General features: G+C 36.2%; 1 protein-coding gene across 3 annotated transcripts; it reads right to left on the bottom strand.

Annotated features, from left to right (window-relative positions):
- Nucleotides 1–173: 173 nt before the first annotated feature.
- LOC101735848 (solute carrier family 35 member F6) lies at nt 174–20,848 on the bottom strand. Of its 3 annotated transcripts, none has more exons than XM_062670356.1 (9): nt 20,766–20,848; nt 14,777–15,090; nt 14,335–14,482; nt 12,934–13,083; nt 10,771–10,918; nt 5,565–5,729; nt 4,361–4,525; nt 3,037–3,163; nt 174–1,706 (listed from the first exon to the last, which is right to left on the bottom strand). In XM_062670356.1, exons 3-9 carry the CDS (start codon nt 14,479–14,481, stop codon nt 1,520–1,522), a joined length of 1,089 nt encoding a protein of 362 aa, XP_062526340.1. In that variant the 5' UTR covers nt 14,482; nt 14,777–15,090; nt 20,766–20,848; the 3' UTR covers nt 174–1,519. The 3 variants fall into 3 exon arrangements, with proteins under 3 accessions (XP_062526340.1, XP_021208208.1, XP_037867074.1); XM_021352533.3 differs by having other exon boundaries at nt 14,777–15,114; nt 20,763–20,838; XM_038011146.2 differs by lacking the exons at nt 14,777–15,090; nt 20,766–20,848 and adding an exon at nt 20,576–20,730.
- Nucleotides 20,849–23,808: the final 2,960 nt, after the last annotated feature.

The following is a 23,808-nucleotide window of genomic DNA, read 5'->3' as shown; positions in this document are numbered from 1 at the left end:
TTTTATTTCTACATGAGGCTGAAAATCTGAACGTATTCTGTCTACCTCGCGTCCATAATATTTTTGTATTTATGTTTCCATATCCAGGCATGAAATCGATTCTATTAAAAAAAAATTTAGAGCCAATAGAAAAAAAAATAAAACGGGAAAACTTAAATAAGCGAAACACGGAGTTTTTTCATTTTATTAATAATCTTTATTTGCCAAGAAACAAAAAGAAAAACTTACATGTCAGTCAAATATAAAAATCTTACTTACCTACTCATAGTTTGTATTAAAATTTCATTCGATAATTGTATTTATTAATAATAAAAAAAAATGTCACTTACATAGGATTTACGGTATGGGCGCGGGACTGCTAGCCCAAAGTAAATAAAACATTATTAATCTTTAAAAATATAGACAAAGATATAGTTATAGGTTTAGTACCTTTTTCATCTCTGATTGTCAACCGATTTCTTTTGTTTAGCACCTATATGATGAGTTATAGTGTTTCAAAAAACTTAATAGTACAAATAAAAGATTTTACGTCATATTGTAAAAGAAATAAATCATAATAACTAAAGTGAAATGATTCGAAACCTTGCGTTATTGTTTATTAAGATCGGATTTCGTTTATTCAGCGAACATTAGAATATATACTAAATAAAGTAAATACAGTTGTCGGCTTAGTAAGATAAGATCGTATTACGAAACCTTAGCGTTAGTTTGCAGTACATTGCGCGGAATGCAGTAAACCTTTTAGATCATTTATTCAAACGTATTTTTTAAGTCAGAAATCACCGTCAGGCTTCAAACGCGATTATATTAAATTTTACGTTACGTTATTGCTTAAAGACTGCGTTATAATAATATGAAGTTATAGTAAAAAAATTTAGAGACCAAAACGCTTGTGTTTTTAACACTTTTGTCATTTAACTACAAAAAAATTTATCAATTTCTACATAAAATCAATTTCAATATCATAAAAAAATAATAATCACAAAACTAACAAATAATGACGTTTCTAAAAACTACTTATATTATTACTATACTTATGAATGTAAATGAATTGGTGAAGATTAAGAATGTTAGAGACTATAATATTTTATTATAAAAAAGTCTTAAGAGCTACAGCAGATATCTTTAGAAATATAAAATTTTTGTCCTTATCTAATAAAGACAAAATTAAAATAAGAAAATAAAGAGTAAAAAATAAAAAAAAATCTATGAAACTAAAGAAAAAACGTTAATGATTTATTTAGTTTAAATAATTTTTTTTATCTCAAGATCAAAAAACAATCAGCTGGATTAGTTTGTATATAGCACCGTTTATAAAGGCCTTCAAATTATTCATTTATAGGAAATTAATTGTTACCTATTTATTCTATGTTAAAAATTCAAGATGACTTCATTGGGTTATGTCAAAAATTCCTACTGCAACATTACACAGAGACAGATAAGATCAACGTTTAATCATTAAATCTAAATTGGAATATATTAGTATGAGCGGTTAGATTATCTATGCGTCAAGGTAAGCCTATGCTTCCGTGTTCACGATATCGGTTACGCTGTCGACGTCGTCGTCTTCGGTGGTTGTACGGCAGCGGGGCACGAGATTGTTGTACAGACAGGTGCCGACGATGAGAACTCCGAAGCCCATAAGGTGCTGCCAGTGGAAGCTTTGCCACCTGACAGCCAGAGACACTACCCACACGACCAGAGTCCTGGAATTTTACAGCGGTTTACAGTGGTAGGACCTCTTGTGAGTCCGCACGGGTAGGTATCACCACCCCGCTTATTTCTGCCGTGAAGTAGTTATGCGTTTCGACTTGAAGGGTGGGGCAGCCGTTGTAACTATACTGAGACGTTAGAATTTATATCTCAAGGTGGGTGGCGCATTTACGTTGTAAATGTCTATGGGCTCCAGTAACCACTTAACATCAGGTGGGCTGTCAGCTCGTCCAACCATCTAAGCAATAAAAAAATCTAAGCGTATTTTTATTGCCCTTGTAGGCAGACAAACATACGGCCCACCTGATGGTGAGTGTTTACCGTCGCCCATCCACTTCAGCAATGCCAGGGGCAGAGCCAAGCCGCTGCCTACTAGATGTACTTCGAATCGACATAGAGCCTTCATGGATTGAAATTTTTGAGTGAAACTTTTTTCAAATGGTACATATGAGGTTGTTCTTTTAAAAAACAACATTCGATTTTCGACTTTCAGTTTGTAGAATCAGGGTCATCAGAGTTCTATTGCAAAGGCATAAATTACCTTCCTATTAGATGACATCGATTTTGATTAAATAAATAATTGAAAGAAAAAAAAAACGAATTTCAATTTTTCAGTACAAATCGGTAATTTTATATTTTAACCCCAAATATTTTATAGCACCCATACGTTATAAGCTCAGAGGGTAATATAAGCTAACTTAAGATAAGGCTTGAATTACGGAAGTCAAATACGGCTGCATGACATCTTTCTTTACCTTCTGCGGTTCATGGACATCAACGATACTGGGGACACAGCCAAGCCGCAGCTTACTTTAAGAACTTTCTTATTCTTGTTTGGAAAACGCGTCACTGTGTTAACTTTTGCGGTAGGCAGCGGCTTGGCTCTGCCCCTGGCATTGCTGAAGTCCATGGGCGACGGTAACCACTCACCATCAGGTGGGCCGTATGCTCGTCTGCCTACAAAGCTCACAGCCCACCTGGTGTTAAGTGGTTACTGTAGCCCATATACAACTACAACGTAAATGCGCCACCCACCTTGAGATATAAGTTCTAAAGTCTCGAGTATAGTTACAACGGCTGCCTCCCCTCTTTCAAACCGAAACGCATTACTGCTTCACGGCAGAAACAGGCAGGGTGGTGGAACCTACCCGTGCGGATTCACAAGAGGTAATTACACAAATTATATTTTTTCCTAAGTTACTCCTTCACCGTGGAAGTCAATCGTGAATATTTGTTAAGTACGTATTATATTATATTATATTCATTAGATAATAACGTATTTCATTAAACAAATATTAACAAACAAAAAAAAAATGTAATTACCTCACTGAGTCGAGCACCATTCTGGTTGTAGCAGACATTTCCTTGGTAACGCTGATGCCGGCGAAATTGAAGAAAGCTATCGATACAATCGTACCAAGCGTTGCCACGAGGATCAATGGATTGTTGGCTGAAACATAACATTGGTTTGTAGTAAAATAAATTTTATTTTGTCGAAGCAATTCTTTTGTTTCTCTATGCAAGATTTGTTAACGTTCAGAGCTCCTCATCGGTTTGGTGCTCGGCGAGTCTCATACCAAGGCTTCCGGTCGGATTCCCGATCGGACTATCAGCATATTTGTAAATTATCTCCTCTATCTTGTTTCATACGTGAGTTTCTGGAACCCATCATACGCGAAAGATGATGAACCTCAATATAACGACGTCCTCGATTTAACAAATTCTTCGTTATCCCTTAGAATTGTCCATAAGAGTCAATGTAAAATATACCATTACATTGGGAAGCCATACCCGATCCTATAGACCGAATGGTAAACAGTCGACGTCGCCCTAAACACGTCATTACAGATTCTCCCGATCCATTAACGGTGCTTTTAGGTACCACAAGCACCGGTCACCGTCCTCGTCGAACCCGTCGCTTGCGACGAAGGGCTCGACGAGCGAACTAACTCATAGACACAGGCCACTGAGTTTCTCGCCGGATCTTCTCAGTGGGTCGCGTTTCTGATCCGGTGGTAGATTCTGCGAAGCACTGCTCTTGCTAGGGTCAGTGTTAGTTAGTAACTCTCCGGTTTGTGCCTCGTGAGCTCACCTACACGTCAAGAAGCTGAAATAGCCTCTCAAGGTTATGAGAAAAAAAACTGCTATGATATCTTGCGAACTACAACCTCTTTATAACTAATTTTCAATTATAAAAAAAAAAAACTTAATTCCTTTAATTATGTAGATAATTATAATTAATTAATTATTTACTTAGTAAAGCAAATAAAAAATACGTACAGTAATTTGATAAAAATGTGTTATCATATTTTATTAGTAGAAGTTGTTCGCTATAACAAGATGAGTACCTACGTAATGCTGAGGTGAATAAAATTGTTATTTTTTACCTCGTTGTAGCAAATGACCAACCTAACTTTAATAGAACAAACCTCAGTTTACCGAACTATTCTATATAACGAATATTTACTTGTTCCCTTCCGATTTGTTATAAAGAGGTTGATCTGTATGTTATTTAAACGTGTTTTTTTTTTCGTTATTAAAACTGAATATGTACCTATATTTTTATTAATAGATAATTTTGTATGCGCAGTAAACAGGTAATTGGAATCTTGTTATTTTTAGTTTAGAATTCGTAAAGGAATCTCACCGATTTGTATCAGGCCATCGATAGCGTCTTCTATGGTTCCCCTCGGGTTGTTGTCGAAGTGGGGCGGGGCCGGAGTCCAGTAGAACACGACCAACAGACCGGACAGCACAGAGAAACCGAACACCCCTTCCCAGCCTACAGCTTGCAATGGAGGGATATTTTGACCTGAAAAATTGGTACAGTGTGCTTAATGCGAGTTTCTTAAAGTTCTCGATAGCGTAAAAGTTAAGCCAATTTTGTATGCAAATGGAACAGCGCCCCTAGCGGCAAACGTACGCAAACGATCCCATTCCATCTACCGTACATAGGTCGAACAAACCGCTGGTATTTCTCTGGCACTCCTTTCACTTTCATGCTCCACCACAGAACCTCGCGGGGAACCCTATCATACGCTTTTTCCAAATCAACAAACAACATGGCACTTTTTTACTTGCACGGCGGTATTTTTCGCACAATTAGCGAAGGGAAAAACAGCGCCCCTAGCCGCAAACGTAGGCAAACGATCCCATTCCATACAAATATGAGCTAACTTTTACACTATCGAAAATGTTAAGAAACTCGCACTAAGCACACAGGTTCGGGTTTAAGGTGTTGCTTAAACGTCATGATAATCGCGTTATCGTTGCTGCTGCTGACTATCCCCCAGAATCACAGGAGTCAGTCACGGGTCGACACCCTAGACGCGTCCTTACGGATCCATCAGATCCAATAACCCTTGCATTAGACGCCTTCAGCTCTAGCACTAGGAGCAGGCTTAGGGACCCCGGTAACCGTACTCGTCGAACTCGGCAAAGAGTTCGACGTGCAACCTAACCCATACATTAGCCCGCTGAGTTTCTCGCCGGATCTTCTCAGCGGGTTGCGATTCCGCTAGTAGATTCATCCGCGAAGCAGCCGCTCTTGAGTTGTAATGTTGATTAGTTTAACAACAAAAAAAATTACTTATATTAGCCAAATTTTGATTTTAAAATTAAAATATTAACTTTACTGTACTCGTCGTCGTTTCGAAGAATTTCTCACAGACTTCTTAAAATAATAATAATAAAAATATTAATAAGAAATTAGATAGGATTACGGCAAAGTATTGTTTACCTTACCTTACCAGTAACTTTTTTCAAATTTGATCAACGAAAGAATCGACATTATTATGTTTCGAGATAAAGTGGACTTCTTTTTTTTTTAAATTCCTTTTCACGTTACTAACCTGTAACGTATCTCTCTTCGTACACCATCTGACAGGCGGATACAACCTGAGCGATTATAATCAGTAGGTCGCCGGTTATAAGGCTGTTGCGGCCTTTAGACTCTCCCGGTGTTTGGTACAAAGCGTCCGTAACTCCCACGATCAAAAGTCCGATGATGACGCACACTGAAAATAAAATTATATGCGAAAATGTGTCTATTAATCGTTCCATTGTATATAGAGTTTTGCTGACAGATGAAGTTGTGGATGCGATCGATTCAGCTGAGTCGTTAAGTTTATTAATTGACGACATGAGTGGATGAAGGGGATATGATACAATTTGTTTAATTTTATGTAAACGGGCAACAAACCTTTGTTACTTGTACTTTTTCTTCGTAAATAGCTCCTTCACCACATGCCATTTCTAAAAATAGCCTTTAAGCCCGGTGTTTTAAGGTCTAATATGGTTTATAGGCACATAACACCTTCATTCAATGTAAAAACAAAAAAAATCTAAAAATGGTACTTAACCCCTTCATCCACTCATGTCTTTAATTATAAATATCCTTATTGCGTCTGAATAAAGGTTTTTATTATTATTATAAAAATTTTAGACCTATCCGATGAGACTACCGCCAAGTGGCATGTTGATTCAACCATGATTGTTCCAAAAGTTGTGTCAGTACACGGTTTGATAGCGAAAAATCTTCGATCATCACCTTAAAAAACTTCCGTTATCCGGCCGGAATAAAGGTCTGATACAGAAGGCGGTTATCCTCGATACTGCGCGTATCGTGCGGTAATTTTAATATTATAATATATATTTATTTCAAATCTTATTAATTACACAGATTTTTTTTTAAAAATATATTATAAAGACAGTTTCTAAAAACACTATATAAAAATAGATTGCCACTGATGGCGCGGGCGGTGTCTACGACACAAGCCACCAATGGTTAGAACTATTATTATTATATAAGTTTAACTTTTTTTGGATAACGCTTTCTTACTTTGTGGTAAGTGATTCCCGTCCCACAAGGTGACTGGCATAGCCAAAACGCTGTCAATCGAGAAATAAGTATTTGGATATATATTTTTTGATGCAAAATTGTGAACGAGCCAACGGTTCACCTGCTGTTAAGTGGTTACCGGAGCCCATAGACATCAACAATATAAATGCTGCCACGCACCTCGAGACATGAGTTCTAAGTTCTTACAGTGCAACGGCTGCCCCATCCTTCGAACCGAAACGCATTATTGTTTCATGGAAGAAATAGGCAGGGTGGTGATACCTATTCATGTGGCTCACACGACTCCCTACCACCAGTAACTATGCAAATTATAATTCTTGCGGTTTTGATTTTGATTACACGATGTTCTTCCTTCATCTTGCAAGTCATTAGTGAATAGAGTTAAGGTCGTTTTTAATAATAAAAAATATACCTGCCTGCGGGGTTCGAACCCTTCATAGTCGCATTGTTCGATCGGGCGTCTTAACCCCGACTTAACTTATTTTATCTTTGACTAAACAAATATCATAAACACGCATTTAATAGTAGAATTTTAGAATACCGCGATTTTTTCGCTCAACTTTAACAGCAAATAAGGTACCACCTTTTTACGGTTTACTTAGAAATGACGTTTTGCAATTTATTGTGTGACTATAACAGGTGTTTCGCGGTCAATGACCTTTTCATTGGGATTTCGCTATTATTTGGACACTTCATTAACTTTTTTTTTTAATTGCTCTAAAGGGTGGACATGCTCACTGCCAACTTGTTGTTAAGTGGTTACCGAAGGTCATAGACAACTACATTTGTTCTAAGATTTCAGTTTTAACAGTACAACGGCTGCCCCATCCTTCAAACCGAAACGCATTACTGCTTCAGTGCAGAAACACGCAGGGTGGTGGTACTTGTACCCGTGCGGACTCACAAGACTCACAAGACGTGCGGGTGTCCGCTACTGTATCACGGGATACTTTTGGTGTCAGTATCTAGATACTTAACATAGGTAAATGATTATGAAGCATTATGATTGTAAGGTTTTTCTCTCGTATGGGTATAAGAGAAAATATGTACACGGTTAAAAACGTCGAAAAAGTACTCTTTTTTCCCCTACCTGTGCTGATAGAGGCTATTTCAGCTTCACCCTAATGTGTGTAGGTCAGTTCACGGGGCTCAAACCGGAGTGTTGCTAACACTGACCCTAGCAAGAGCGGTGCTTTGCAGAATCTACCATCTACCACCGGATCGGAAACGTGACCCACTGAGAAGATCCGGCGAGAAACTCAGTGGGCTGTGTCTATGGGTTAATTCGCTCGTCGAGCCCTTCGTCGCGAGCGACGGGTTCGACGAGGACGGTGACCGGTGCTTGTGGTGCCTAAAAGCACCGTTAATGGATCAGGAGGATCCGTAATGACGTGCTTTGGGCGACGTTGACTGTTTACCATTCGGTCTACAGGATCGGGTATGTAGTTTTCAGCGGTCACGACAAGAGGGTTCTCATGTCGTGCCGCCTTCTCGAAATGGCGCAATGATGCCGACTGTAGACACTTACTGACAGAGTCGAGTTCCAGGTCATCGTGGAGATCAAAGTGCTCAAGCGGTAGAAGTGGAACCTCCAGAAGTATCTTCATCTCATTCACTCGCAGGTTAAACCCTATACGTCTAATTTTAGTGTTGCCTTTTGAGTGTCATTTTAGTTCCGTTTCAAATCAACACGGTGCTAAATAAAATTACTTTTAAAACAATTTATAGTACCTACGTTGTAGATATTCCATGGGTTTGCTCGTTCATAAAAATCGTATAACAAAAATGTTGCGTATTTGTAGGGTTGCCAGATTTTTTTGCCTATAAGGGGCAAATGCTTAAATAGTCAAAAATGCAGAAATTTAGTTTTCTACCCGGGACAAATAAAAAACCAAATTATATAGTGACATTTTTTTTATATATTTCTCCGATGAACAAGTTAGTTTTAACATATTTTTATCGGTTTTAACATATTTATAAAAATTAATACAATTATAATCTTACGGTTCGAATATGAGACCGAGTCAGTCTCGCCGGGACGTTTTAAATTAAGCCTAAAATACGGGACGTCCCGGGAAATACGGGGCATCTGGCAACCCTACGTCTTTGTCAGCCGATACCGATTGATCGTCATTAAATTGTGAAGATGTTTTTATAACAAGCTTTGTTGCTAACAGATAAACATGAATGTACGCATTCCGAAATAACGATGTCGAACATGAATCACATTTGAATATTTCTACTACAATTTGAAAATGCTACACTGTACCGATGATGACTCATGTTAATTTTATTTACTGGGTGGATGAGCTAATGACCGCCCCCACTCCCCTACCCCGATATTAAGTAGTTAATACAATATTATCGCTTAATTTGAAATACGAGATAGAAGTTGATATTCCATTGAAATGACGTTTTTCAAAGCGGTACGCGATTGAAATAGGCTAGATGACGATAGCACTGAAACTATATGATCAAAATACATTGTGTGTCTCATGTGTCAATTAATATTGCCGCTATAGTGAGTGCGCAAATACGTTTCAAGGAATTTACTTTGTCGATCGTATTACGTGAGAAATGTCGTAATCGTTAGTCCCACGAGACTGCATTTGAGCATAAAATAGACATTTGAAACGGTTCGAGTATCAATTTTTTTACGTCATTCCATTACGTAATTTAATGTGTCTTATAAATATTATTTAAAATTAATCTACAAGTCTATATCTTTATATTCATTTCGTGGGCACTTTATTCCAGACAGTTGAAACTACAACTGTATTAAAATTTGCCATTTCGATGACCTAAACAAAGTATAGATACCATTTTGGATGCGTCCCAAATCTGAACTCTATCTTATGAGAAAATATTAAATCGAATTATATTATTATTATTTCAAAGCTTTCAGTGACGCAAAGTAATTTCACTGTTTAATTACTGGTAGACCGCATTGAAAATATATTGACTGCTTTATTTTGTGGAGCATTTAAAACCAACTACATAAAATATCAATAAATTTTTCATTCAGTCATTTTGACTTAAATCGTGACAAAAGACGACCACGTTTCCTCAGTCATCATTTTGATCAATAGCAGCTCGGCAATGTCAAAACAGTTAGAACGGTACTTACGTATTAACCCCACCGCGGCAAAAATTTAATGGTTAGCAAGTGTGGACAACTCGAAAAATATGGAAAAGCGAATCAGAGCACCCCACTTTCCACCTGGTCTTGTCTGCCCTACCCCTAGAGTGTATATAAAAAACCGGAGGCGCGGAGGGAGAGCAGTCCTCCAGTCCAGTTCAGTCCAGCGGAGTACGTGTGACCGTGCTTCGGCACGCAAGGGCGGAAGGGCCGCTCTTCCCGCAGCGCCGGAGATAAGGCGGATTCAAACTAAGTTCCCTTCGAGTTTGGACTAAATAATGCAATGCATGTAATTTTAATCAAAAAAATTAACCGTGGATATCTTCATAACCATGGTGTTCCGCGGGGTAGGAATGGTGCAGGGAGTAAACCCTTACCCCCCTCAGTCCCACCCCGACTCAAAATCGACGGACCATAAAGGAAAGTTTAACCGAATTTTTGCCGCAGTGGCGTTAGTACATAAGTACCGATAGAACTACATATTGTTATTAAAATTACGTCGATACGTGTAATACAGTTGAACAGAACCTATATGGATAAAAATTTAAAGTACATTGATAAAAATTCATTATTTAGAATAATTGTAATAATTACACAAGGAACTCTTGATATAGGAGACCCGATTACAGTATATGTAATGTTAAACGTGACACTAATGTTATGATAATATCAATGCTTGTGTTCCTGACCATTTTGTTTTGATTGTTTGATTGTGTTAGTGGCACCCAAAACATTGTGTCCACATTTATTTTATAAACATAATTTAAATACCTAGAAATAGGGCAGAAGCTAGCTATGTAATTTATTAGTATTTTATTGCATTTTCAATGAAAATGTACCCATGTATACGATTTCTTTAAAATAACTCAGCCCCATTTTCCTATACAGGTCAAAACTAATTATGATATATTTAAAACTATTTAAGTTTATACATTTGCCAGTCGGTTCTTAATTAACAGAAAAGCATTATAGAGTGCAGGTCACAACTGTTAACGGAACATACAAGAAGAGTTTTGCACATCTGTCTTTTCTAACAAATTATATGACAAAAACTTACCAATCCCGAGCCATTCTCTTTTGATGATCTGTTTGTTGGAGAATGTCATGGACAGCACAGCCACAAAGACAATGATAGACCCACGGAACATTTGGAAACTGCTGATGTAGGTTAGAGTCAAACCAATATACATTATGGATGTTCCAATCTGAAAATAAAAAAAAAATAGCATTCAACATAATAATATGTTTGTAACACAGTATGTAATGGTATGTTTTAATAAATAAACAACCAGGGACAAATCACTAATGATCTGAACTGAAGGTAAGATTCTTTGTACTATGGGAACCAGATGTATGTATGTATATCATGTATATATAATGTACATGTATACTTATTAGCATGTATATTTAAATATTAAACACTCAGACAACAATCAAACAAACTTGTTGGTCACACCAATGTCAGCTTATGCCGATTTCCTAGTTTTTGAAAATTGAACCAAGATCCTTAACCTGGCAATCAGTGACAATAACTACTATGCTTCCACATCAGTCAGATGAATACATCCACTATTAAGTACTCTGTCATTTATTATGTTCAATTTATTATCGAAAATGAAATGTTAAAGCCATTTATTTTATAATTATTGTTTCTATGAATGATTAAAAGATTGAGGGTCAATTGGTTTAAACTTTATTTAAACAAAGGTTAATGAGACTACAAGATATACACGTAAATATTGGAGATGGCTCATGGGTAGAAAGTATAGATTGGGGGAAGGGACCGATCTAAAAAGCTAATAACAATAAATTATTATAAAAAATATTGATTAATTAATAATTTATTGATAATGAGTATATAACATATTTCTTTGAATGTGGTAGCTCTGAGGTAACAAGAAAAGGAATTTGCTAACGTAGATTATTGTTTGTAATTGGAAGCTCTTGTAGAATCAAGTCAATTATTGTATTATGAGTGGATTTATGAAGTAATAGATAATTTTTTATTTTGCATTTATATTGTTGCAGGTAATTAATTTAACACAATGTCAACATAATAAACGCTTTGTGAGTGAAATGGATTCCAATATTATTTAAAAACGTTCTTTCTGTACTTTAAATAAGATTGAAACTGTTTTTTTTTTTTTTGTTGCCTAGATATGTGGACGAGCTCAGAGCCCACCTGGTGTTAAGTGGTTACTGGAACCCATAGACATCTACAACGTAAATGCGCCACACACCTCGAGATATAAGTTCTAAGGTCTCAGTATAGTTACAACGGCTGCCCCACCCTTCAAACCGAAACGCATTACTGCTTCACGGCAGAATGAATCTCATTGTATAAAAATAAGATAATGTAACAGTGACCTTTTTGATGATAAAGTTATCACTGAGCTAATTTCACATTGCTAGTAGTTTATCGTCTACAGTTGCAGTGAATAAATTTTAATATTTACATTGTAATGTCTTCACTCTTGACAGATTTCGATTCCTGGAAACTTTTTCAGAGAATACTAATTTTTTTTAAATATTTTGTTCAATTTATGTTTGTTTTCTTTTCTCTTATTGGACACAATCAGCTTTACAATATGTTTACAAAACATATTGTTACTAATAATAAAACAAAACAAAAATATTGCTTCGATGGGTGGACGAGCTCACGGCCCAGACAGAAATAAGCAGGGTAACTACCAAACAAGAGGTCCTACCACCAGTAATTACGCAAATAATATTTTTGCGGGTTTGATTTTTATTACACGATGTTATTCCTTCACCGTGGAAGTAAATCGTGAACATTTGTTGAGAACGTATTTCATTAGAAAAATTGGTACCCGCCTGAGATTCGAAAACCGGTGCATCGCTCAACATTAATATACCGGACATCTTATCATTTAGGTCGACGACTTAAAATATGGAGAGGATATGGAGAGAATGTGATTAAAAGTAATATTGGACTTATTAGAAATAAAAGTGCATTGCATTGGTTATGCACAGTGAGATAAATGCTAATAGTATGAGACCTTCTTTACAATGAATTGTAAATAGATAAATAAACCTATTGTTGACCAAAGTAATGTATTACATCCCACTTTTTCATCACAGTTAATATTCAAACATGCTTTAAAAAGATAAAACAGTACACTAGGATTAGTTATAACAAATAAGCAGTAGGCTGAATTTGAAATGAATATTGCATTTCATTTATTCTGAAGTAACTTACCAAATCCAACATAGCTGCGGGCATCAGAATTAAGGGATTGAAGTTTTGTGTTCCAGCTGTTAATGAATGTCCCCCAGTGTTCCGTGTTTTGTAATACACCAATTTGAACACAAGTAAACATAGCATTTCACCCAAAAACATAGATAAGGTCTGAAAAAAGTTGTATTATTAGAAATTGCAATATTGAAGTAGTTTGCACTAGGCTGAAAGTAAAAGTCCACCACATGAGCAGAGGTATTATTCCCTACTGGAATCATGGACTACACATTTTTGAAAATCGTATTTGGTTTTATCATTTCGCTTTTAACTTTTTTTATATGTATTTTATTGCCCTAGTAGGAAGACAAGCATACGGCCCACCTGATGGTGAGTGGTTACCGTCGCTCATGGACGTCAGCAATCCCAGGGGAAGAGCCAAGCCGTTACCTACTTTAGGCTGATATTAAGCCTCCCATTTTTCAGTCTTCTCATAACTATGACACATATGGTAGGCCTCAGTGCTGGACAAAAATATGGCTGTGCCTCTGATATTACATTTGGTCATGAGCAACAGTGGTTACTCATCGTCAGGTAGACTATTTGCTTTACAAAATTGCTTATAGATACAAAAATCGAAGAACAGAAATGGCCTAGGATATTTTCACCAAGTTATTAGGACCATTTAGGGAAAGAATGAGATTTGAAATGGCTAGGATTATTTAAGGTTAGGATGGTAATAGAGTGGAAGTATATAGATATCCAATATCATGTTCTTGCTAGGGCCAGGGTTTGCAAATTTTCTCAGGCTGAGCCTGTGAATTCAACTACGCATCCGTGTATAGTTGGATAAGCCCCATAGGCTACCAGCGAATATGTAGGGAAAAGAAACAAGACAGATATTGGGAGAATTATAGTAGATTGATAATGTCATAATTGCATACATATCATGATAACTCTACTGTAGTAATAATCCTTCCATTTTTTCTTCTACATTAGCCAAAAATTATATTCTAAATTAGCTCTTAGTCTGAAGGAATAATTTGTGAAGGTCATAGATAATAAATGAATAGTTTGGGACAAATCAAACAAAATTATTTAGTTTTACAGTTGAAAATTATTATAGAAACCAGAGACTGATATACATACTATTTATATATGTTTAAAAAAAATCCTAAAATGCTCAGAAAAAGAACAAAGACAGTTGTTATCAAACAAATTCTGGGCAATCTGGGAATCAAACACAAAAACCTTGGAAGAACAACAAATTATTATGTTGTGGTGAGCTTGGGCTGTGAAGAAATATGGTGGTCAAAGTGCTCATATGTAATAATAATAATATTTTAGAATCTGACTTTTTTATTTTGTATTGAGTTAATTACAATATTATTTTTAATTATATTTAAATAATGTATATTGTTGTACCTGCAAGAATGGATGGTTGAAATATCTTTCTTCACCGTCTGACCCCTTTGATTTTAATATATCAGCCCATTTTGTACTCAAAGAGTTGATTGAGCCAGTCACCAACATCATCAGGGCGAGGAACTTCTGGTAGTTTGTCCAGGCCATCCTTTAAAATAAATAGGTTAAATATTGTTGCTTTGCTAACCATTGAAAGTGGACAGTTTCACCGTTTCACCTTGAGATAATATTTTTCTTTAAATACCTAGTAAAAGTTTATGTTAGGTACGCAAACAATGACTGCTAATAGAATAGCAATTATTAAAAATAATTTTAGAGTTAAGTTTTTTAAATTTGAAAGTATTTTACGGATTATTATATTAAGCTGCTTTTGTATTTAAGATAAATAAGATTTTAGATATGAACAAAACAATGACCTGCATTTTTCGTGTTCTATACTTACTTGCTTAATAAAGGTCACCAATAAAATTAATGTTTCTTCAAGTTTTAAATTTACAGTAATTTTATAATCATATGTCAAATTATCGCATTTTTTTATTCGATTGTATTAATTTAAAATATATCACACAATATTTGTAGAACGCAATCAAAAATAATTGTTAATATAAATTTTTTCTAACTACAAATATACTAAGTTAATACTGGAGCTCTTATTATATGAACAGTGCCGATAAATCAGAAAGATGTGGTTTTTATATTTTACGTTTCAGAATCCCGGATTTCGACCATATTCCTCGGACATGTCTTGGACAATAACTAACATAGATTATACACTTATAACTAATATTCTTTTTTTTTTTTTTTCTCCCATTTCTTGGCTTGCACGGTTTGTGCGTCAGCCACGCAAAAAGGTTAGGAAGTGAATTAATGGATTTATTTTTTGGATTTGAAATTGGAACGGAATTTGGAAAAAGGATCAGGTATATATATTATATAAACTAAGTACATAAATGGTTACAATTTTATATTATTATGAAAAATGAAACTAGCTAATATTCTATATACATCAATATTGATATTAGATAAAAGGATAGAAATTGAAGTAGGAAAAGGAATTTTAATGGACAAAAGTGAGGAAATAAAAGCGGAACGGTCATTTCGAGGACAGGCAAAGAATATATGATTAAAATCCCCAACGTCATTGCCACACTCACATATATCGCTAGGCAAAAGGTTAAGCCTTGCCAAATGCAAGGGAATGCATGCATGGCCCAGCCTCATGCGAATAAGGGTCGATGTGATAGCTTTACCAAACGTCAGATTTGAAAACCACGGTTTAGGAGGTATATCCACCTGGATCGTGCTGTAATATCGACCTTTAGTCTGTCTTGAAGAACGCCAAATGTGAGTCCAAGAATTCAATAATTGGAATTTAGGAAGCAGAGCTAAATCACAACAAAAGTTTTTGTACGGAACCAAATCTCCATCATTGACCGCAGCTTTGGCAAGGCTATCGGCCTTGGCATTGCCAAAGATACCCGAGTGCCCCGGAATCCAAGCAAAGGAAACTGTGTAATTTTTGATGCAACATTGATACAATAAATCACGACATGCAATAATCACAGGATGATTATTTCGGTTACTGTTAAAAGGAAAACGTTCCAAGGCTTGGAGGGCACTTTTAGCGTCAGTTAAAATTATTGACTTTTTAAGCTTCATCATTAAAATGTACTCCAGAGACTTCAGAAGACCAAAACATTCTCCAGTAAATACTGAAGTCTCTGGAGGCAATTTTATTTTCTGAACAATGCCAAACTGTTGATGGAAAATGCCGACCCCCACACACTCCTCGGGACCGGGTTTGGAGGAATCGCTAAAAATTAAATGACAATTTTTCCATCGGCTGTCACTGTCAATAATATCAACAAATTTGGCATTGATAGAAAGATCTTGTTTACTTAGGCCGAAATCAAACATAATAGATGGATTTAAAGTTAGGGCATCATAGTTAACACAAAATATTGGAAGGAATTGTGATCTATGTGTAGGAGCTTGAAGAGCTAAGTACTTTTGGAGACTAACAATAAGGCATGGCGGCGATTTATGAGTCCAGTACGGATAATCCATACATTCCAGCAGAGACCGTAACTTAGTGTAAAGAGGATGATTATAAACTTGGAATGCTCTAAATAGAAACCGGTCACAAAGAAATTGTCGTCTGAGGTGCAGGGGGGCTTCAGAACATTCGACCTGCAAAGCGTTAATAGGGCTCGAACGCATAGCCCCAGCAATTATTCTCAGAGCCTTAGACTGGATAATGTCTAACTTATGGAGAGCTACTGCATTACAGGGTTCAAGTATAAATGTTCCATAGTCCAAAATACTCCTTATTAGGGCATTATACAAAAGCTTTAGAGAGAAAGGGTGGGCTCCCCACCAAACTCCAGAGAGGCAACGCAATATATTTAGAATCTTCTCACATTTATCACTTATATAGTAGCAATGAGGGCTTCCTGTAAGTCTTGAGTCTAAAATTACCCCAAGAAATGTTGCTTCACTTTTAACAGGAACTCTAATGTTATTATAAAATACAGACACTGATGGAGGAAGCCTCATACGTGAAAATAAGACTATAATACTTTTAGGAACTGAAAGGCTTAGAGAGTTATTGTCAAGCCAAACTTTTAGCAACTTAAGAGAATATGTGACAGTATCAGACATGTTGTCAATAGAATCACCAGAGACATAGAGGAGTAAATCATCTGCATATTGGAGTGTGTTAACTTTACCCCTAAGGGAGGCTTCCAGATCATGAGAATATATATTGTAAAGTAAGGGACTTAAAACGGAGCCCTGGGGTAAACCTTTCCAGACAATACGGGATTGATAAGAGTCTTCTGATATTACTTTAAGCATTCTACCAGAGAGAAGATTGATTATGAAACTTATGAAAATTTGTGGGATATTCAAATTAATCATTTTTTGTTTCAGAACCGAAAGGTTGACATTATCATAGGCTGCAGACACATCTAAGAATGCTGCTAACACAGACTTATTGTATGAAAATGCCAATCTTATGTCTGTCATAAAAATGCTGAGACTATCCATCGTACTCCTACCTTTCCTAAATCCAAACTGGTTAGGAGATAGTAACCCTTTACTCTCAATAAACCATTCTAGTCTATTTTTAACTAGATGTTCGCAAATTTTGGAAATCACTGAAGCTAATGCAATTGGTCTGTATGATGATGGATCATTAATGGGTTTGTTGGGCTTATGTATTGGGATAACTTCATGGATTTTCCATGATGGAGGAATATTACCTGATGTTAAGATTGAATTAATTAAACTGAGAAAATAAGAAAGGCAGGAGTCATTCAGGTTTTGAAGAAAAGAATATGGAATTCCATCACAACCCGGGGCTGAGTCCCTAAGCCTTGAAAGAACCCCTTTGAGTTCTGAAAGGCTAAAGGAAATGAATGAATCGCTACTATCATGCTGGGAGAGGAGAGAAGGCTGTGAGTCAGAAGAAATATTATCTATAGATGGGACAAATGGTGGAGCTAATTTGTCAAGAAACAAATCAACTGTACTACTATCCATGAAAGGAGACCTTGGAGGTTTGAAAGCGGATCTGAATCTACGAATATTTTGCCAAACTTGAGATGGAGAAATTTCTGGTGAAATTGAGGCACAAAAAGATTTCCAGCTATTGAATCTTTTTTGTTTTAATAATTTACGAGTTTTAGTTATAAGATTACTAAGAATATTAAAATTTTGTGTTGTAGAATTTTCTCTGTAATTTTCTTCAGCTATCTTTCTCTCAGCTATCGCAGCAGAACACTCACTGTCCCACCAAGGAGGTGATGGAATATACCCATTTCCACTATTGTTTTTTATAGGAAAAACTTCCTCAGCAGCTTGTAGTAGGGCCCGTGTAAAAGCTTCAGCACAAAGATGATTACTGCTGTCATTTAGTGGAGGTATGGTTGATAAATTTTGTTGAACTTTATCTCCAAATAATGACCAGTTGGCATCCTTAAGTCTATATTTTAGCCGGGGAGGGGCCTTTGATGTCTTTTCACAAATTTTTTGAGGAAATGATACCATTAGTGGAAAGTGATCGCTTCCATATGAAGACGATAGAGGCCACCAGTTTAATGTAGGAGCAAGTGAGGGACTACAAAGGGTAAGATCTGGTGCACTAATACCCTCATGGGGCTGTGTTCTTCTAGTAGGACAACCAGAGTTTAAAAGACATAAATTATTATCATCTAAGATGTCTAAGATTCTAGCCCCATAATGATCAGACTTAGAACTTCCCCACATAGAATGTTGTGCATTGAAATCTCCCATAACCAAAATAGGGCGCGGGAGGGAAGATAGGATGCTACGAATATCGTCAAAGACTTCATTGGAAGGGTGAGGTATATACATATTTACAAAACAGATATTATTTACACTAGCAGCAATAATAGAAAATTTATCACTGTGATTAGGGATGGGTAAGTGGACAAAGGGCACACCTCCCCTAAGAATTAGTGCCACTCCACCATACCCATCTGTTCTGTCTTCTCTAAGACAGACATGTCCTGGAATTCTAAAATTGAACCCAGGACGAAGCCAAGTCTCTTGAAGAGAGACTGCAAATGGTTTGTAACTATTCAATAAAAAAATTAAGTCACTTTTTTTACTATTAATACTCCGGCAATTCCATTGAATCACCAGAGACTGGTTTCGTGGATGGTCCTGACTGTCCATTAGTTAAAAAAGTTTTTGAAGAAACGGCATCGTTGGACGGTATTTTAATTATGTTCGATTGTGAAAGGTACTGAATTATAGAAATGATGAGATCCTTTGTTATTATTTCTGACAAATCATTGTAATTTTTGAGACAACCTGTAGAAAAGGAAGGAATGTTGCTGTAATCTTGGATAAGCTCTGCATGCGCTTTTTGATCATATCCCTTACTAGAATTTCTGGGACGAGCTTTGGGTTTCAAGAATACTGTTTTCTTATATGATTGAGTCGGACTCTTAAAAGGGCTTGTTAAATTATAGGGGCTTGAATAAGTCATAGTTGGACCCGAAGGGGCTGATGAAGCAGAAGCAACAATGTCAGCATAAGATTTTGAAACTGGTGGATAGACTTTACTTGCTTCTGAATAGGATATAGAGTTTCTAGCCATTGTTTCTTTTATAGCTTTCTGCCTAGCATACTCCGGGCATTTTTTGTCTGTTGCGAAATGGGAACCAGAACATAAAATACACACAGCATCATCTCTTTCCGTCTCGCAACTTATACCTGAATGATTGTCACCACATTTGTAACACCTTGGAGTGCCTCTGCATTGCATTTTGGTGTGACCAAAACGGCAGCAATTAAAGCATTGCAGCGTGGGGTAAATATAAAGCTCTACAGGTAGGGAGTTAAAACACATAAAGACCCTGGGAGGTAACACCTTCCCATCAAAGGTCAAAACTACGGTCTCAGTTGGAACAAACTTGGGTGTCTCGCCGTCATAAACCTTTCTGCTTAGTCTCCTAACTTTCAGAATGCTTCCACAGTTCTGCGGAAGCTCTATATTTTCTATAACATCTTTCTCGTCCCAGTCACATGGAACACCTCTCACTATTCCCATGCGGGTGATAGTGAAGGCCGGAATAAAAGCTTTATATTTATTATCATCAAGAGATTTGTGATTTAGAAATGAGTTAGCCTCCTGAAATGTTTTAAATTGAAATGACAACCTATTCCTTCCAATTTTTTTTATGCTTCCCTCTACAATGCTTTTTATTGAATTTTTTTTTAGAAAGAATCCAAATTGTACTGGATGTATAGATCCAGTTTGATTAGGTTGTAAAATTTTTTGAATATGTACATCATAAGGCGCAGGGTCTGACGCCTGGTAAAGCAGCCTAGCAGTGCGAGGGTTACTCGTAATGTTTTTAGAGTTAGCAACCTCATTATGATGGATTTCAGTGATTTTATCATCTGACTCAAGTACTTTAGGTATAACATTATCCTTTATATCATTAGGGGAAAGTTGGCAATCTGGTAGATCTGAATGTTTGTGATTCCTTCTCTTTTTTTGGTTTCTAGTTGATATTCTCTTTCTTTTAACGGATTTAATGTTTTCCGAACAGTCTGTATCTATAATGGAACCTTCCGTTTCCATTCCCGAAGCATCTATTGTAACTACATGAGACACCTGGAGGGATGTCCCTCCAGGGTCTTCGGGCTCCAACATGGAGGCCAAGAAAAAAATACTATTTACATATAATACAATAAGATGACTTACCAGGCGAAGAAAACAAACTAAAACTATAAATAATCAATACTACTAATATATATACACTTTACAACTTAACTGATCCTGTAATATTAAATTAATTTAATTTTCAAAAGTTTAGCCAAAAAAAAGACGCCCGCTTAATTCAACACTTCCCGCGCTTTTTCTACCTATATGTTATATGTACGATACTTACAACCTAATATTCTTTTACTCTTTGTAACAAACTTCTAACGTCAAAACAACAACACAGACGACATATAACCCACAGACTAAAGAGAGAAATGGTATAGTTCATCAACCATGCAATAAACGTTTTGTAAGTAATCTATGGTTCGCTATAATGTGACGGGGATTTAATAAAATACTTAGTTTACTGGTGGTTCGGTCATCTTGTGAGTCCGCACGGAAAAGTACCACCACCCTACCTATTTATGACGTTAAGCAGTAATGCGTTTCGGTTTGGAGGAGCAGCCGTTGTAACTATACCGAGATCTTAGAACTTATATCTCAAGGTGGGTGGTGACATTTACGTTGAAGATGTATATGGCCTCCGCTTAACACCAGCTGAGCCGTGAGCTCGTCAGCTCTTCCACCAATCTAGGCAATAAAAAAAAGTTTGTGTTCGCTTTGCTACACATCTAACGAGGTAATTATGTCTAGTAGAAGTCTATCATTTTGCCCAATGAACCCAAGTTAATTGTATTTAATAGATAACATTTATTCTTCTTTGTCCTCCATAGTAGCTAATTGCTGAAAAAGAAATTGATTTTATCAAAAGCTAGAGAATTAAACTAAATTGTTCCCTTAAAACCCTTAGATTGTTTTAATCTCAAAAGTAGTTACACGAAACGAAAATTGAATTAAAATTTTCGTCCAATTATACATCTATAATAGAATCTTATAACTTTTTAACACCAATAAAAATAAAACAACCACCGGTCAACAGAAGCAGATCGCCGTTGGGAAAATTGTTACCTATAGAATGCATCATTACATGTTATTGTTTGGCTTTTTGGGCAGCGTGTCAAATATTAAAATGTTTAATTAAAATTATTATTTTCTGAGTTTTATGAAACTTAATAGAGCCAGAAATTATTATTTAATTAATAATATTTTTGAAGTGAAACTTCTTCAGGCGCATGAGGGTAAAATTTTTACAGAACGTCACGCAGGTATGCAACGGAAGTGACATCAAACTAATTGATATTAAGTACTTGTCAAATATCAGTAGTAGTAGTTGATGTATTTTTCCAACTGGAAAGGCAAATGTATCATACCATGCAGCCTAATATTTTATAACTTTTTTGTGAAAAATGTTAATAGGAATTGAAATGAAATGAAAAGAATTTAGAACATTAATCAAATAGCATGAAATTAAATTAGTCAATTCAATTGGCAAAATATTAGTCATTTACAATTTAGAAATCTAAGCATAATGTGACTGTGAACACTGAGGTTTGAGATTGACATTTGACAGACTTTTGGCGGGAACATAACTTCCTTTTACCCTTCCTCTAAGTCTCGGAAATCTAAAGTTTTAGATTTGTATAAATATAAGCAAGACTTATAAATTAGTTCGCCAAAAAAGTTTCACTTCTGACATGTGTACCTTGTACGCACGGGCTTTTTTTTATAAGCATCCTGGACAATTGGTACTCTAATTTTCCTGAGTCAGAATGATTCACTGCATTACACTTACCTTTCTCTTGTAAATTCGTTTTCGACTGAAAAAGTAATGGTAAAGCTGTTTAGCAAGCTTAGCTCAATTTATTACCCCACATCCCTAAACACGTTCGGCAATAATGTTTTTTGTATGACTCGCAGTGTCAGCTTAATATAATATATTTAGATTACCTAGTATATCAAGCTACTACTAACATGATTGAGTAGGTAATCGATAGTAATGGGCACGAGTCGTGAGCTCTGACCTTAAGATGCGCAGAAGTGCATTTATGGAACTGTTTGGGAGAACGAGAACTCACAGACACAGCCCACTGAGTTTCTCGCTAAATATTCTCAGTGGGTCGCTTTTTCGATCCTGTGATAGATTCTGCGCAGCACTGCTCTTGGTAGGGCCAGTGTTAGCAACACTCCCGGTCAGAGCCCCGTGAGCTCACCTATAAGTCAAGAAGCTGAAATAGCCTCTCAAGACTATCAGCATAGGTAGGGAGAAAAAAAAGAGAATGAGATAAGAACGGGGGTAGCGCCGATCATATCGCTTACGTGATTTGATCTTTCCGCGTCGCGTCACTAACCGGCCGCGACAGTTGTAATTGATTCCCTGTGTTGTGCACGCGCATCGCTACAGCAAACTACACTTTCGTCCAATTTTATTAACATATATATTATGTGTATTATCTATGTTTATTAATCACACATTTTTATCAACCTCATTTAATTCTTCCAGGAACCAACTTTTTGTGAATATGAATACTGTGGATAAATGTACATATAGTACCACAAGTACATGTATACATTATTTAAAACTTTTTAGTAAAAGTCGGTTTATTGTTTTTTGTTTTGGACATTGATCAATACTCGTATAAAAAGATAACTTAGGAATTGTTTATAAGTTCCATAGTTCTCGTCTAAAGTAGCTGTAAGATTCTCTTATAATCTTATCAATTAGAAATAGGTTTAGTCAAATTATTCAAATGGTTTCCCTGGCACCAGAAAAATCAATAAAAATAGGGTTATTACTGACTATAATACTAGCAAAATTATTGTAATTACTAATACGTTTTTAAATCCTAAATTGAACGAAGCTAATTTAATTATGTATAAAAAGGTGATACATGAGTGATCCATTTCACTTTAACGTAAGTGTACGATGCGCAAACGGCCCTCCACTCTTTTGACAAGAGCTCACGACTCGTGCCGATTACTATACTGTTTTTAATTTTATGTTTATGCTTAAGGTCCCCGGTATTTTTGCTTAGATGGGTAGACGAGCTCACGGCTCACCAGGTGTTAAGTGGTTACCGGAGTAAATAGCGCTAACTATCTTGAGATATGAGTTGTAAGGTCTCGGTTTTAACAGTACAACGGCTGCCCCACCCTTGAAATCGAAACGCATTACTGCTTCATGGCAAAAATAGGCAGTGTGGTGGTATGGTACCTTTTTTTTTTTTTTTTTAAAATACCATAGCCGTGCGAATTTACAAGTCGTCCTACGTTTCAGTGGTTATCGGAGGCCAACCAACTACCCACTTAAAATATGAAATTGAACTCTCAATTGC

This window comes from Bombyx mori, chromosome 1 (genome assembly GCF_030269925.1).
Source record: "Bombyx mori chromosome 1, ASM3026992v2".
Classification (NCBI taxonomy): Eukaryota; Metazoa; Arthropoda; class Insecta; order Lepidoptera; family Bombycidae; genus Bombyx; species Bombyx mori.
Note: the sequence above shows the minus strand (reverse complement) of the source record. Positions and strands in the feature narration are given on the sequence as shown.